This window comes from Pelmatolapia mariae, linkage group LG4 (assembly GCF_036321145.2).
Source record: "Pelmatolapia mariae isolate MD_Pm_ZW linkage group LG4, Pm_UMD_F_2, whole genome shotgun sequence".
In the NCBI taxonomy this organism is placed as follows: domain Eukaryota; kingdom Metazoa; phylum Chordata; class Actinopteri; order Cichliformes; family Cichlidae; genus Pelmatolapia; species Pelmatolapia mariae.
Window position 1 is genome coordinate 24,498,973 of NC_086230.1, and position 14,158 is coordinate 24,513,130.

Consider the following 14,158-nt stretch of genomic DNA (forward strand, 5'->3'; position numbering starts at 1 on the left):
TGCATTTTTCTTTCCTCTTTAGACAGTTAAGCTCTTCCTGATTACTAAAAGCAACACGTTAGTGCTTGGTTCTCACATTTCTCAAGAATACTGTTAAAGAAACTGATGAGCTGTTTGGCTGTGGTAACACTGCAGGCAATAAACTTGGCCAAAGCATTGCATGGGTGCGCAAATACTTCTTTGCACTGATGATCTGTAATAGATAGCTTTTCCCTTACTTTCAACAATCATAAAAAGTAATGGAAAGGTGGATGTGGAAGGCAGAAAAGAACGTACCAACTTTACAGCAGCATACTGTGGCCACTCTGGTACCACAAGTGATATCATCTTCTCAGCTGTGCTTGGTGTGCAGCATCTCTGTAAGTAGAGAGTTACAGGGCAAATCTCCTTGAAGATGGCGCTGGTACAAATAGTCCTCAATTTGCAAGCTAATGCTGCGAACTTCAGGCAGCCGAAGAAGCAACTGGCCAAACTTGTCACAATGTCCTGGATGATTTCGCTGAGTGTACTCCATCAGCGCCCTGTTGACTCGCTCTTGAGTTTCCTCTACCTGCCTGCGGTTATGCACTGACTTCACATCTAGAGCAGAAAAAAACCCCACACAACACAAACATAATTAACGTTGAACAAAAGCTACATTGGATATGTGTCTTTGAGAAAAATTGCTCACCAGGGTTAAATAGCACTAGGTATTTGAGACAGACAAACTCGTGTCTGTCCAAGTGGAGTGCCTTAAGTTTGGATACTAGGTCTTGGGTCCTTGATACCAGGCTACTCAGTGTCACTCCTGCCTGGGAAATGATGGTTGACACCTCAATCTGCATCAGAATAAGACAAAGGTGTTCATTATTACTTTCATTTCTTTGAAACATTTCTAAATGTAAGAATGCAGCATTTTAAAGTAGAAACCTGTTGTCCTGTGACCAGATATATGCAGCCTTCTTTGCCATACGTCACTTGTCTACATAAGTGATCTAGTACCAGCAGCTCACTCCAACAGCTCTGCAACAGCACCATTTGGTCTTCCACCTATTGGAAAGATTTTGCGTGTAGTTGCAAATTAAAGGTTATACTGGATGGCCTCCATTAAGGACGCATGCATGTTAAGGAACAAATGGGATAGATCTACTCTAACAGCTAATTAATCATTGTAATGCTAGAAAAGTGTTATTAATTTCATGTGTATCCCATGAGTTAATGGTTCCTCACCTTCAGCTCCTTAAAGAGGGAACTGTTTCTGGCCCACTCCACTAGGCAAAACAGAGTCTGGTCAGCCATTTTGCACATAATGCTGAATGTATTCAGACAGTCGTGCTTGCCTCGGTTGGCCTGTTCTCTCTGAAGACTGGCCAGAACTTTGGCATTCAGCTGGCTCTCATCCTGTTCCCCTTCCAGCAGTTGGCTTAAGAAGTTAGGTGTAAGCACTGATGATAGAGGGTTGGTTGGTGTTTGAGTGGGAGCCTGGGATACAGGAGTGGTTAAGCTTTTTGTTGAACAGGGTGATGATTCTAGTGTACTTCTTGGTGTGAATGAGCTGTTTGGGGTTGAATGCACTGTATAGTTTACAGGAACTGGGCTGTAGCCAAAAGGCGCTTCCAGTTTCTCCTCAGGGTGTCCAGGGAAGGTGCAGTGGTACAGTCCAGGGTAAGGCAGGGATGGAGGAGTAAGACCTCTGTCTGTGTTCACAGTGCAGTCCAGAGACATGGGTTCACTTTGTTGCCCCATGCAAGAAGTATACATGTGGGGTTGATTAACAGCTTCAGAAGTTGATGGATGACTGATGCAGCTGGTTACCACCTGGAGGTCATTTAGAGCTTGGGGACCATGTATTTGTCCAGTTTCTACCTTAATCCTGTAGGGATCAGTGTTTGACTGGTGATACACCTTTTGCTGTTTCATTTGTCTGTCCCGGCGATAGAGGGGCCCAAATTTGTTCCTGCCTCCTCTCATGCGATCTGCTCTGACCGCTGATGAGAGAACATCAAACAAATATTTAATTATAAACAAAAATATGTAAAAGATCATCTTAAAAAAATTACAATCTCACTCCATTTAGAGTTTACAATCATTTACATCATATATCTGGGTCAGCACTGTTTTATGAGTTCTTAGATAAGTCTCAAGGGAGGCAAAAAAAAACCCTTGCATATCAGTGAAAGAGAAAGCCTGTTGCAACTGAATGGTCTATAAATTAGCTGTGAATGAAGTGGTGGCAATTTGGTGTACCTTCTTTCTTCATACCCACAGCTAAACACTTCTGGAAGCGGCAGAATGGGCAACGTTTTCTCTGAGAAAGGTTCATGGGGCACCTCTGTTGCTCTGCACAGGTGTAATGCTTGTTATTTTGCACTGAACGTTTAAAGAAGCCCTGCAAAGAAAGAGAGAGAGGGAAACTTTATGCACACCACAAAACCATGGATATCTACATGTGCATCATTATTGTCATAGAACTACGGGACATATGTATCTCTTAATATATCTGTAGTACCAGATTATAGCTATCTGGCGTTTACTGCAAAACCATTAGTGTGTCATTTATTGTGGACTCATAAGTCACTTTGGTTTTGCAGTTAACAAAGCTAAGATGACTTTTGGTGGCATAAGAGAATGCATATTTTGCACTGCCCAAACCTTATCCTTTACCTTGCAGCTCTCACAGGTAAGAAGTCCATAGTGGTATCCTGACACTTTGTCCCCACAGACAGGACAGCTGTCCTCTGAGTCCAGTCTACTCTCTGGATCTGTCTTTTGCTCCTGAGCTGGGGACCAGTAATATTTAATGACAAGATTTACATTATGACACAAACTTCACCCTTTGAGGGCATTTCTTTTTCTTTTTTTTCTTTTTTCTTTTTTTTTTTTTAACAATGTTTTGTTTCAATGATATGCAAAGCTACTGCTTAAACTGAATACACTTTTCATATCAAATATGTGATGTATATAATATGTTGGAAATTAGTATACTTGGTAAGGATGCAAGGAATCATGTGTGCCATGCCAAGTATAATATTTCAAGTCATCTAAAACAGGAGGATAATTAGCAATCAGACATGAGTTAGAATTTTGTAAATCGTGAGTGGCTAAAGAGACTAGAATGCTGTGCTGCTGAAGTGTAAAAGTGTCATCTAACAGGGTTTATTGCCCAGCTGCTGAAAGAACAGTGGGCAGGACCATCGCTTTGCTGTAGACAGTACCTTATCACTGGGCTTGATTTGCTTGACTGTGATCACAGATATGACCCTTACATAATATCCAGAATTATTCTCTCTATCTCCTCTATCACAGAAGGGAATCTTCTGGGAACCACTTTAAAACCTTTTTGTTTGTTTTGTTACTCTAAATGTGTTTTTTTCAAATGAAAGTGACTACTGTTTTTCATGCAGCACCGCATAATATACATTTACAGACACTGTTAAAACCTGCTTCAACTTTCAAAGTATGAACTTTTTAACACAGGTAGTTTCACACAACATTTTTAAAATATATCTATTGACACCTACATACTAGTTCACTATTGACCCATAGCTACTTTCATCTAGTACTCACATGTTGATGATCCCTCCAAATTGATCAAATCCTCTGGATAGTTACCAGGGTGGTGAACAAGAGGCTGGTGCTGCTGTAGGTGATAACCTGGTAGGTCCATTTTGATAAGTGGGACATGGACTCCACACTCAGCCCAGTTTGAACTTCATTGTAGCAGAGATCAGGAGACCGCAGACACTGCAGGTGGCAGGTGAGCAGGCCCAACCAGCGGCTGTGGACTGATCTTGTTTAAGGCCTACATGTGGACTTCGATCTATAGTGAGTGTCATAAAACCTCTCCTGATTGGCACTCCTACCAGCTAGTCTGTCAGCAAGCAAGCCAATCAACCGCCCATAGGAGAAAGTCAAATAGCCACCTGCTGGAATCTTACTGTAGTGAAATCATGTCAGTATCATTAAGGTTCTCTGAGCTCACCTGATAAGAATCAGTTAGTACACATAATCACTTTATTCAAACTACAGACATTCTGATTTTATTTGTCATTCCCTCCATTATACTTGTGATTCTGAGCTGATAATGTAGGGTTTGGGTGAATGAAGATCTGATGCTAGGGTCAGTGTTATATAATACTGATACTCCAAAAAGACTCAAAATGAATTTGCAGTGACATGGAAATATGATTACACGGGTTTTACCAGCAGAATGCATTGATAATTCTATGCAAAGATGTATTCTAAATTAAAAGAATAAGGAGGAATTTTTTAAAATTGCCTTTATGAGCAATATTTTATTTAAAAGAGTATCAACAGAATTATTTAACTTTTGGATAGTTTGATCAATTGGTTACCAACCTAATGATCAATCTCTTTCAAAGAGTCATAGTGTGGAAAATGAGAAATTTAGTATAGTAGGATTTCTTTGTATTCTTTTAAAATGTAAATATTGGTCCTTTTAACCTCTTTATGTAGTGTTATTTATTTAAGACCCATCTTAGAGTTGTTTCATTTAATTAGTGTGTAATGTCAAAGTAATTAGCTGACAGACATCTGGAATGACATCCCAGGAATGTAGTGGGGTATTTGTATTTGTATAAAGTAGTGTTTCCTTTAAAGTATGCATCAGTGGATCATTAAGTAGCAAACAATGTATCTCCAACAACAGCAACATTATATATTCTTAGTATAACATGAGAAAAGCCTTTCAGAGAAGGAGAAACTACAGACGGCAATTGTAATATCCAAAATTTTAAACTATGCTACAGGTGATAAGAGGCTACAAAGCAGCAAAATGCATTAGAATGTTTTCATGACCTTTATTCCAAAGCCAAGGGCAGGTGGTCATGGCACCTGCATATTAACTAGTAAACAAATTATGACATTCCAAAGAAAAAAGGGGTCTCTTTACTTTTCTAAGTGGCATGTTAAGCTCACAGCCTTTGTTCAGTGTCCTCCTTCCTTCATTTAAATGCAAAGTACCCCTCAGCTAAAATATGCAAAGACTGAAGCCCTGGGAAGCGTTTGGAATTCTGGATGCAGTTGTGCAGCCTAATAGTGTCATCTAGTGGCATTGAGTAGTACTGCTAAACACGACTGCGATTGGATACTTGTGGGTTATTTTTTTCATTCAGTATTGTCACTGCAGCTGTTGTAAGATCAACAGAGGTGGATTGATTAGAAAGAATCAAGAGTCAATGCTAAAAGTTTTATTAAAAGAAGGAAATCACAGACAAGCTGCTGTTAATCCACAGGAGTATGGTGCATTCAACTTATATTTTTGCATGGGTCTTACAATTCACAGTGAGTCAATTAATCTGTTTCCTCACTGCTTTTTTCTTCACACACTGGCTCGTCCTCAGCAACAAACCAGACCTCGTTGTGGCGGTTAAACATCCTCATTGGACTGCAAGAAACATCAAAGACCACACAGAAACACGGAACAAAGGGACGCACACAGACACAGATTCACATTAGAATAATCAAGAAAATAGTTTAAACTAAAGTTGTTTTTGATGCTTTCTTTCACATGTTTTTCTTTTAATGATGGAGATTACTTTACCTGTTGTATCCAACAGCACAGTGGGATCCTTTTTTGTATTTTGCTTTAACTGAATCAAGAGTTTTACTCAGGTAATTAGCATTACTGCTGTCAGAAAAGGTCGTCATCCATCCTCCGTAGCTATACGCATACACTTTCATATCTGGAGTGTCAGTGATGTACACCTGCAAATCATGATGAAACTATCTGTCATCAAATAATTTCCTATTAAATATTTGCCACTATTTTTTTTTTTTTTTGAGTTTAAAAAACATACGTCTGGATTAGTAGGTTTGGGAGGATTTTCCTGATGTTCCGTCGGCAACAGGAAACTCATTGTGTAGATACCCATTTGCCAAAATCTCTTGTCTGGTATTTTCACAACAACAGGACTGGTCATTTGAATTTTCTTTCCTGAATGCAAACACAAATATTTTTTTTTGGAACTGAAACAAACATCACAACGAAGATGCACACAAAATGAAGAAAAGAATATAAAAACACGTAGGTTTTCTTACTAAAATATTCAATGAAACCACGAGACTACCACTGCTCCCTGAATATAACCAAATACAGTAATTATGTTTGGTCAAAGGACATTTTAAATTTAGACGTGTCACGTGTTCAAAACTGGCTTAAAACCCCCACAATATAGATATATATAGTATTTTATGAAAAGAAACCCCATTTACAAATAGCTGTTAGCCGCGTTCATATACACAGGGTTAATAGAGTATTGAATGTGAAACACAATTAGATAAACACATACGCACCCATCTGGTTCTCACCACTGATGTATTTGAACAGTCGATTAAATGCTACTGGTAATGCCATTTCCATGAAGAAGGATTTCTCATCAGTTGAGACCCATTTCACAGAGTCATAGTGACGCACCTGAAATACATGAACAGACATATTTTAACTGGTGTTTTTATAACTTTGGTACACCTAAAGTATGAAAAATATATTTTACCTCATAATCCTTGGTCTTACAAATCAAATCAAACAGCAGACACTCTGGTGTCTCAGTGCAGAAGCTTAACTCAGAGGAGTTGCTGTGAAATTACAGAGGAAAATGCTTTTTAAAGGAGTTTTACAAGTCCATAGCAATAACTACCTGTGATAGGAATTGACTAAAACTGTGCTCACTATCTTCAGTTCAAATTCAGGTCTCTTACCCAACTCTAGCTTCAGCTGTTAGAACCAGAAGAAAACAAACAAGTCCTGAAACAAAAATCCTGAAAGGCACATTTAAAGTTACTTTGCTTGTCTATTTGATTTATTTCTTACATTATATAGGGTTATTTGCTTTAAAGACCTTCTGGAAATTAAAATTGTACTTACATCTTGGCTGACTGTTGTCTGCTTTCAAAAATGGAATGTCTGCAGTCTTGTCCAGTGCTCTGGTTATAAAGAGCTGGTTATGAAAACTGACCACTCCCTAAAGCTAGAACACAAAACATCCAAAGGAGTAACAGAGGGAATACAAAACAGTAACAAGAGAATCTGGGAGGAATTATGTGATGCTTAAATGTTATGAAACCTCTTTTACCAATAACATCTATCAAATTCAGATGATTATGAGATGAAATATTATCTCTACTTTCTGTACCAGAGAGTCAACACAGTACAGCATTTAACATAAGCCCTCAGAGTGGAACTAATATTTTTCACTAACTTCATGCAACATCAGGTGAGGGTAAATTAGAGTAGTGTTAACAGTTTTGTAACACAGAACAACAGGAACATAAAATATAACAAAATAAGGATAATTAAATAAGTTTCAGATCCAGTGGCTAAACTTTTATATAAGTAAAATTACCTTTGCAATAATGATTAGTATTAAGTGGAATTAATATTAGGATCAAACTTGAACAAATCGAATCCCAAGAGTGCCACAACAGTTGGTACAAATTGTGACTGAACATCATGTGAAGCATTAGCTCAAATATTCAAAATGAATAGTTCTCAAGCAGTATTATTTTCTTTCACATTGTGAAAAAATGTCTTAGGTTACCCCCTGGCACTGGTATACACACTTAAACAGAGACAAGGAAGTACCTGAGACATAATGATGAACCATATTAGTGTTCATGTCTCAAGAGAATTCACATTGTACCTTTTGTTGGCACAGATCACGTGATATGTGTTTTGTACCCTCAGAACACCAAATCCTTCTTGCTTGTCCCCATTCGGTGTCATGCAACCTGAATACAACAGAAACTTGGATTTAAATGTTTGTCCTTTTGTTGTTATGAAAAAGAATACAAAAAAAGAGAAAATCCTTAAACTTGAGTATTGATTTAGTTGTTGGCCGTGTGGTTGTAAGTCTGCAGTTCTTGCTGGTTGACTGTTATGTAGCTACTGGGATACTTAATCCAACCCTTGTTCTTTCTAACTGTAAAACATCTAAACATCTGTCATGCAAGAAGTAGTAATCCTAAACTGAATGCTTTTTCATCTGAATAGTGCTGTGAGCCCACAGTGCACAGTGTGGTATTTCCTTCCTTTTACTAGTCTGAAAGGACCCATCTGGTTCTGCAGATGTGTAGAGTATATTTAAAGCATTTGAGGATGAAGGTTTTTTTTTTGTTTTGCTTACGTGTGCGTGCAAGCTGACTGGTTTCACTTGCCAGTTTCATTTAAATGCTAATCTGAATTCCTGAACTCAGCCCAAACTAAACAGCATATTCCAGTAAATCGGTGGTTTGCCCAAGAGGAAATAGTCATTGCTATCATTCAAAACAGTGTGAACCCTATAAATATTATAAAAAAAGAATATCATTTTATTCTTTTCAGGACCAATTCATGTAACTTGAAACAAATGTCTCCACTTCTAAACATGCACTTCCATGTTATTGTCTGTCATAGTTACCTCTTATAAATGTGAATGTAAACTTTAGGGTGAACCTCGCCCCAAATAACCTTTTCTTTTCACAGAAAAATACAAACAGTCACTAAACTAAACTCTAGGAATCCTTATTTATGATTTTCTTGTTTGTCATTCATGACAAGTTATAACAAAGTTTATAATTTATAGACATAATGTCTTATAAATGTATGCTGAACTGACAGGAATGTTTGAAATAGGCACATTCAATGAAAAATTATGCAGTTGCACTCTGACACATCATAACAGTTTAAAACTTCTCAGCTTCGGAAATGGAACATTGCCTTATAAACATCAATTTTGCTTTAATTTGTGAACTTGTAGTAAAGTAACAGTCAGGGGTTGTTAGGAATAAAATTGTGATACAACTATAAGATGACAAACAGTGTTTGCTGGCAGAATTAAAAGTGTAAGAAACTTGCACTAATAATCAATGTCTCAAGTCTTTGTTTTGAAACATGCAAAAGTTGACATTTTTATTGAAAACAGCAGTAGCACTGTTACAAGACAGGGGTTGTACTGGGTAATGTTCCAAAATGTTCTAGAATGTGCAACAGAGAGCAGTAAACTATTCCTGTGAGCACACACACACACACACACACACACACGCACACACACACACACACACACACACACACACACACACACACACACACACACCAACTAACCAAACAAACAAACGAAGAAACAAACCAAAAAATAAACCAAAAACCTCTCTTTGTAAAACTGTCCCTTTAAATACTTATTAAGAGCACATTTCCTATTGTTATGCAACAGCTGAACGGTACAATGTTTTCCCCTGCCAGGCCAGAATATCAGAATATAACACAAATGATTAACCTTACAGCGACATTACGTCACATGACTGTATGTATATATGTATATACTCAGAAAGATATACAATTTTCTCTTTGACTTGCCTGTGACACTGTGTTTTTGTCTGGGTAAAAACTTTTTTAAACACAGCCCTTCTACGCAAAAACTCATATCCGTACATCGGATATTCTTAGCATTTGCACCTCAAATATAAACAGACATTAGACGAGATTCAGAAAAACTGCTTCATTGAAAAGAGTGATTTGAAACTAAGGAAAAAACACCAAGTATGTTGTACAACTTCATAGATCCTGTAACACTAACACATTATTACTTCACCTTTTTGAGTTAGTTGCTGAACTATTTTCAGTAATGCGTACTGTAACCGTTTCATTATAGCGGTAACCTCTGAAGCCTGTTGACGTAACCTCCAGCCCTGAGTATATCCAGTTCAGGAAAACAAGTGTGACCTATAGTGGTTACAATGACGAACTGCAACAGCATTTTAAATAAGGGTATGAATGTGGTATTTTCCATGGACTACAACAGGAGACCTAGATCTCGTTTTACAGTAAACTTTGTTAACCATCGTTTTTTAGAACATTTCGTTTTACATTTATATAATTTATTAACATTTTTAAGGGCATAAGGCTGCTACAGGAGCAGCAACAACCACGGCGTGGCTGTTGTTTTCAACGGAGCTGTTGTTGGCTAAAAAACTACAACACCCATGTACTGCGTCGGCCTGACTGACCTTAGATAATCACTGGGCTTATGTAGCCGTGTCCCAGTCTTGCCTCTGCTCTCCGAATGCTGCGCTACGAAGTTGAGTGAGCTACTAGTTTATTACTGTCTCTTTATTTCCCATATCCACTGTTGTGAAGAAAGCGCTGCTCGCTCCACAGGTTGGTATATTACAATATCAACTACAAACAAAACTACATGCCTCTAGGGTTCGACTTGAATGTGGTTAACTCGTCCTGTAGGGATTTACAGTGTCTGCTGCAGGCTATTCATTCTGCAGTGATAGTTTATGTTGAAGTATGGACTCACTACAAAAGTACTTTGCTTTACCACAGTTTACTTTATTAATTAACATTGAAATGTTATAGTGTAATTATGTGTTGCGGAAAAAATATTGTAATTTTTTATTTCAATAAATTTCTCTTGGGATGCCGTGAGACTTAATATACAAAGCAATACTATCTTTAAAAAAACCCCTAATGTTAAGAATTATTTGACACTTGGTCTCTAAACGTGTTATTCTATTCTTTTCATAATACCGCTTCTTTAAAATAACTCTTTATAATATGTCCTTATGTGAATATCTGTTGGTTCCATTCTGAATAAAAAGGATTTGGGCTTTGGTAAGGCAGACAAACATTCCAGCACACATTAAGCAGATTAGCGCCAATGTAATCTTTTAACAAATAACAAAGGCACTCTAGTCTTAATATTACTTCACATGGACACAGATAGCCTCTCACAAGAAGTGACCTATTGTTAAATAATTTTTTAAGTTAATCAGTAAATTGTCAACCAGTGCATTATGTGTGTGATCAGTTTTTGCTGTTATGTGTATATATATATATATATTAAAAAGAAGTATTTAACAGTAACATTTCTTCTTTTTATCCAATTCATGGTAAAAAAAATCTCCAACTGAGCTAGATGTATATGCCAATAGAGTAGTTACTACAAAGACTTTACATTGGCTGAAGAATATTCCTTTAATAATATTTCTCTTTTCTCAACATTGCTTGACTGACCAGTCAAGACCACCTGAACCTTTAGGTCAAAGATCAACGAGCATGGCGACCCGGAGGGTGCTGGTGACTGGGTGTTCTTCTGGCATTGGCTTGGCTGTGGCTGCACGGCTGGCCAAAGATGAACTGAGGCGGTTTAAAGGTCAGCTGATCAGTCTTTGCTTATAGTACAGGTAGGTGGTAGAAGTAACCATCATTGCTGACAGTCAGTGTGTTCCCTCTTTATCTGAGGCAGTGGTTGCCACCATGAGAGATCTTGGGAAACGGGGACCCTTGGAGAAAGCAGCAGGCGATTCCTTAAACAAAACCCTCGAAATCAAAGAGTTGGATGCCTGCTGTGAAACTTCCATCAAAGAATGTATTAACAGCCTGCCGAACAGACGGGTGGATGTTCTTGGTCTGTTTTTCCTCCATCTTGTAGATAAGCTTTAATTGAATTCAACATTTCTTTTTACAAGTATACAGTTTGAAAGCATAGTGTGTTCTGTTGTTACAGTAAACAATGCTGGTGTTGGCATGATTGGGCCGCTGGAGTGCCAGAGTATCGATGCAATGAAGGAGCTGTTTGACACAAATTTCTTTGGCCTGGTGCGTCTGGTGAAAGAGGTGTTGCCTGACATGAAGCAGCGACAGAGTGGCCACATTGTGGTGATGAGCAGTGTCATGGGAATACAGGGTGTGTTTGTTTGTGCTGATAAAAAACTTCAGAACAATCATACAATGTAGAAAAAACTAAAAGCTAACATCTTTCATAATATTTCCAACCAGGACTTCTGTTCAACGATGTCTACTCTGCATCCAAATTTGCTGTGGAAGGATTTTGTGAAAGTCTTGCAGTGCAAGCAATGAAGTTTAACATCAAGTGATTACATGTCCTGAAACATACTACAGCATTAAAAATGCAGCCAGCCCACAACTAAAACTTGAGTTATCAGTAAGCCCACATTGGCAAAATATTAAAAACTTAATGAGTGTAAAGGGACAGTGGTCCTAATGCTATGTTTTTTTATATCCTTGTTCTAAGGACAACTCTAGTGGAACCTGGCCCTGTGGTGACGGAGTTTGAAAGGAAAATGTACGAAAGTGCTGAGAAGATGGATCTATCAGGGACGGATGAAGAGACTGCCAGGATATTCAGGGAACTTTACCTCCCATACTCTAAAGAAGTCTTTACTTCTTTAAGTCAGACACCAGAGGAAGTGGCTCAGGCAAGTGGTTAAAATTGTGTTTTTAAAGGTACAGTAAAATAACATGTTTTTCAAGTGAAAACTTATGTTTTAATTTTTTTCCTTCTATTTTTCAGCAAACAGTTAACGTGATCACGGCCAAGGACCCTCCTCTGCGTCACCAGACCAACAAAGTGTACATGCCCATGACTGCCCTGAAGCATGCAGATCCAACTGGCCGACTGCCTCTGGACACATTCTACAAGATGATCTTTAAACATGACCGCGTGTTTAGTGCTACGCTGGGGGTTCTGCGCCTTCTGCAGAGGAGGGCAGGAAAGAAATGATTCTATGAATATGAGGATTCTATTGTTGCACAGATTAGAAGTATTATTCACGTGAAGATAATTCTCGAGTGCGATAGCTTTATTATATTATATTTTATTATATTATACTATATTTTATTTATAACACCCAACTGTAAGGCGATATATAGTTTCTTTCTGAGCAAAAGTGTTTATCATTTTATCAGTACAGTAGTAACAGAAAAAGTTGTGTTTATTACTAATTTGTGTAATATTTATGTACTTAACTGTCTACTAAGATTTCTGGAATACTCTTAATTTTAAATAAAACAAGAACTACTACACTGTAATGATGCTAACTAAATCTAAACGCAAAAATATTAAAACGATGTACTTGATTATATAAATTACATGCCTTTGATTTAACCTTTTTGCAGATAGAATACACGAGTTGAGTCGATCTCAAAATAAATGTTGTGAATGCAAATAATAAAAGAGCAACGATTTAACATTTGAAATTAATGTTTGGGTCTCACCTCCACTGCAATAAGTTCCAGAGAACAGTCCTAATTGTATTTTGAGCAATCCCAAAGGTAAAGTTAGACAACTGATAGACATTATCAGCTGGCCACGTACATACACTGTATAACAGTATTATCATATATATGTTATTTGATATGCATCAACCAGAATTTTTTTCTTTTTAAAAGAACATAATGTGGAAAATATGTTTGGGATAATTGAGTAACAGTGCCATCACATAGTTTGCCTAGCATAGCAACTCGAACAGGAGGAATCCAAAACTTTAATGTAAAAAGGGTGCGCATTTGTACATTAACATTAAATTTATTTTAACTGTTAACTAACGTGTAAAAAAATCAGTCACAGCCTCAGCTTGAAATAATGCTAAATGAAGTACATTTTATTTTTGTCCTTTTAGTACACAACAATCATTTTAGAAACAATATTTCTCAAGCAATGATCTACCCAGAACAAACATATTTACAAACAGAACTTGAGAGATTGAAATGTACAAAACACTTAGTGCGGCCTGGTAGAGAAATTGTAAAACAAGTTATATATAAAAATAAACAAATAAACAGCCAAAAAACTGTTTTCATTGTAAGTAAGATGTGAACTGGACTGTGAACATGTTTCTCAGGTCTGGCAGAACAGTAGCTGATTCTATAATGAACAGAATAAACAATAAATGAAAGATATAATAAGTCTATGACACACTAAAGTGGTGGCCAACTTATTTCTGTTCATGTTGTCACAAAATAAACATGCGAAACTTACTTTCGTAAAATTCTACTATTATTATCTGACTTTATGTTGAAATGCCCACAAAATGTTAAGGATGTCACAATGAAATAAAAGACTTGGTCAACTCTCGGTTAGCTAAATGACAGTGTCATCTCAGAATTTAGCAAAAAAAGTTATAGGGAACAACACTACATGGTAGTGTTTTTTTCCTTGGGTCTATTTTAACATTCATCTTAAGATGCAACCACATAGCCCCTGGACTGATACTACTGTAGATGCAGGGGCACTATCCCACTGCATGCCATAAAACACCTCCCTGAGGAGTGACAGGGCATAAGCAGTTACAGCCCAGTAGCCACGCCTTCATGCTGACCACTACATCACCGTAGACAAGGTGAGAGTGCCACCGAGATCTTAACTGCTGCAAA

At 37.5% G+C, this 14,158-nt stretch overlaps 3 protein-coding genes across 3 annotated transcripts; 1 reads left to right on the top strand and 2 right to left on the bottom strand.

Moving 5' to 3' along the window:
• Positions 1-279: 279 nt before the first annotated feature.
• Positions 280-3,646, bottom strand: nr5a5 (nuclear receptor subfamily 5, group A, member 5). Its single transcript, XM_063472061.1, has 7 exons — positions 3,547-3,646; positions 2,644-2,759; positions 2,227-2,368; positions 1,210-1,967; positions 910-1,029; positions 671-818; positions 280-579 (listed from the first exon to the last, which is right to left on the bottom strand). Exons 1-7 carry the CDS (start codon positions 3,644-3,646, stop codon positions 332-334), a joined length of 1,632 nt encoding a protein of 543 aa, XP_063328131.1. The 3' UTR covers positions 280-331.
• A 1,528-nt stretch (positions 3,647-5,174) lies between these two features.
• On the bottom strand, positions 5,175-6,955 carry soul5 (heme-binding protein soul5). Its single transcript, XM_063472077.1, has 7 exons — positions 6,866-6,955; positions 6,700-6,759; positions 6,495-6,576; positions 6,295-6,415; positions 5,799-5,935; positions 5,543-5,706; positions 5,175-5,386 (listed from the first exon to the last, which is right to left on the bottom strand). Coding segments are annotated over exons 1-7 (660 nt in total). The 5' UTR covers positions 6,868-6,955; the 3' UTR covers positions 5,175-5,292.
• Positions 6,956-9,992: 3,037 nt separating this feature from the next.
• Positions 9,993-12,667, top strand: zmp:0000001048 (retinol dehydrogenase 8). The gene is made up of 7 exons (XM_063472074.1): positions 9,993-10,132; positions 11,000-11,135; positions 11,229-11,390; positions 11,490-11,669; positions 11,762-11,855; positions 12,018-12,201; positions 12,297-12,667. Exons 2-7 carry the CDS (start codon positions 11,039-11,041, stop codon positions 12,504-12,506), a joined length of 927 nt encoding a protein of 308 aa, XP_063328144.1. The 5' UTR covers positions 9,993-10,132; positions 11,000-11,038; the 3' UTR covers positions 12,507-12,667.
• Positions 12,668-14,158: the final 1,491 nt, after the last annotated feature.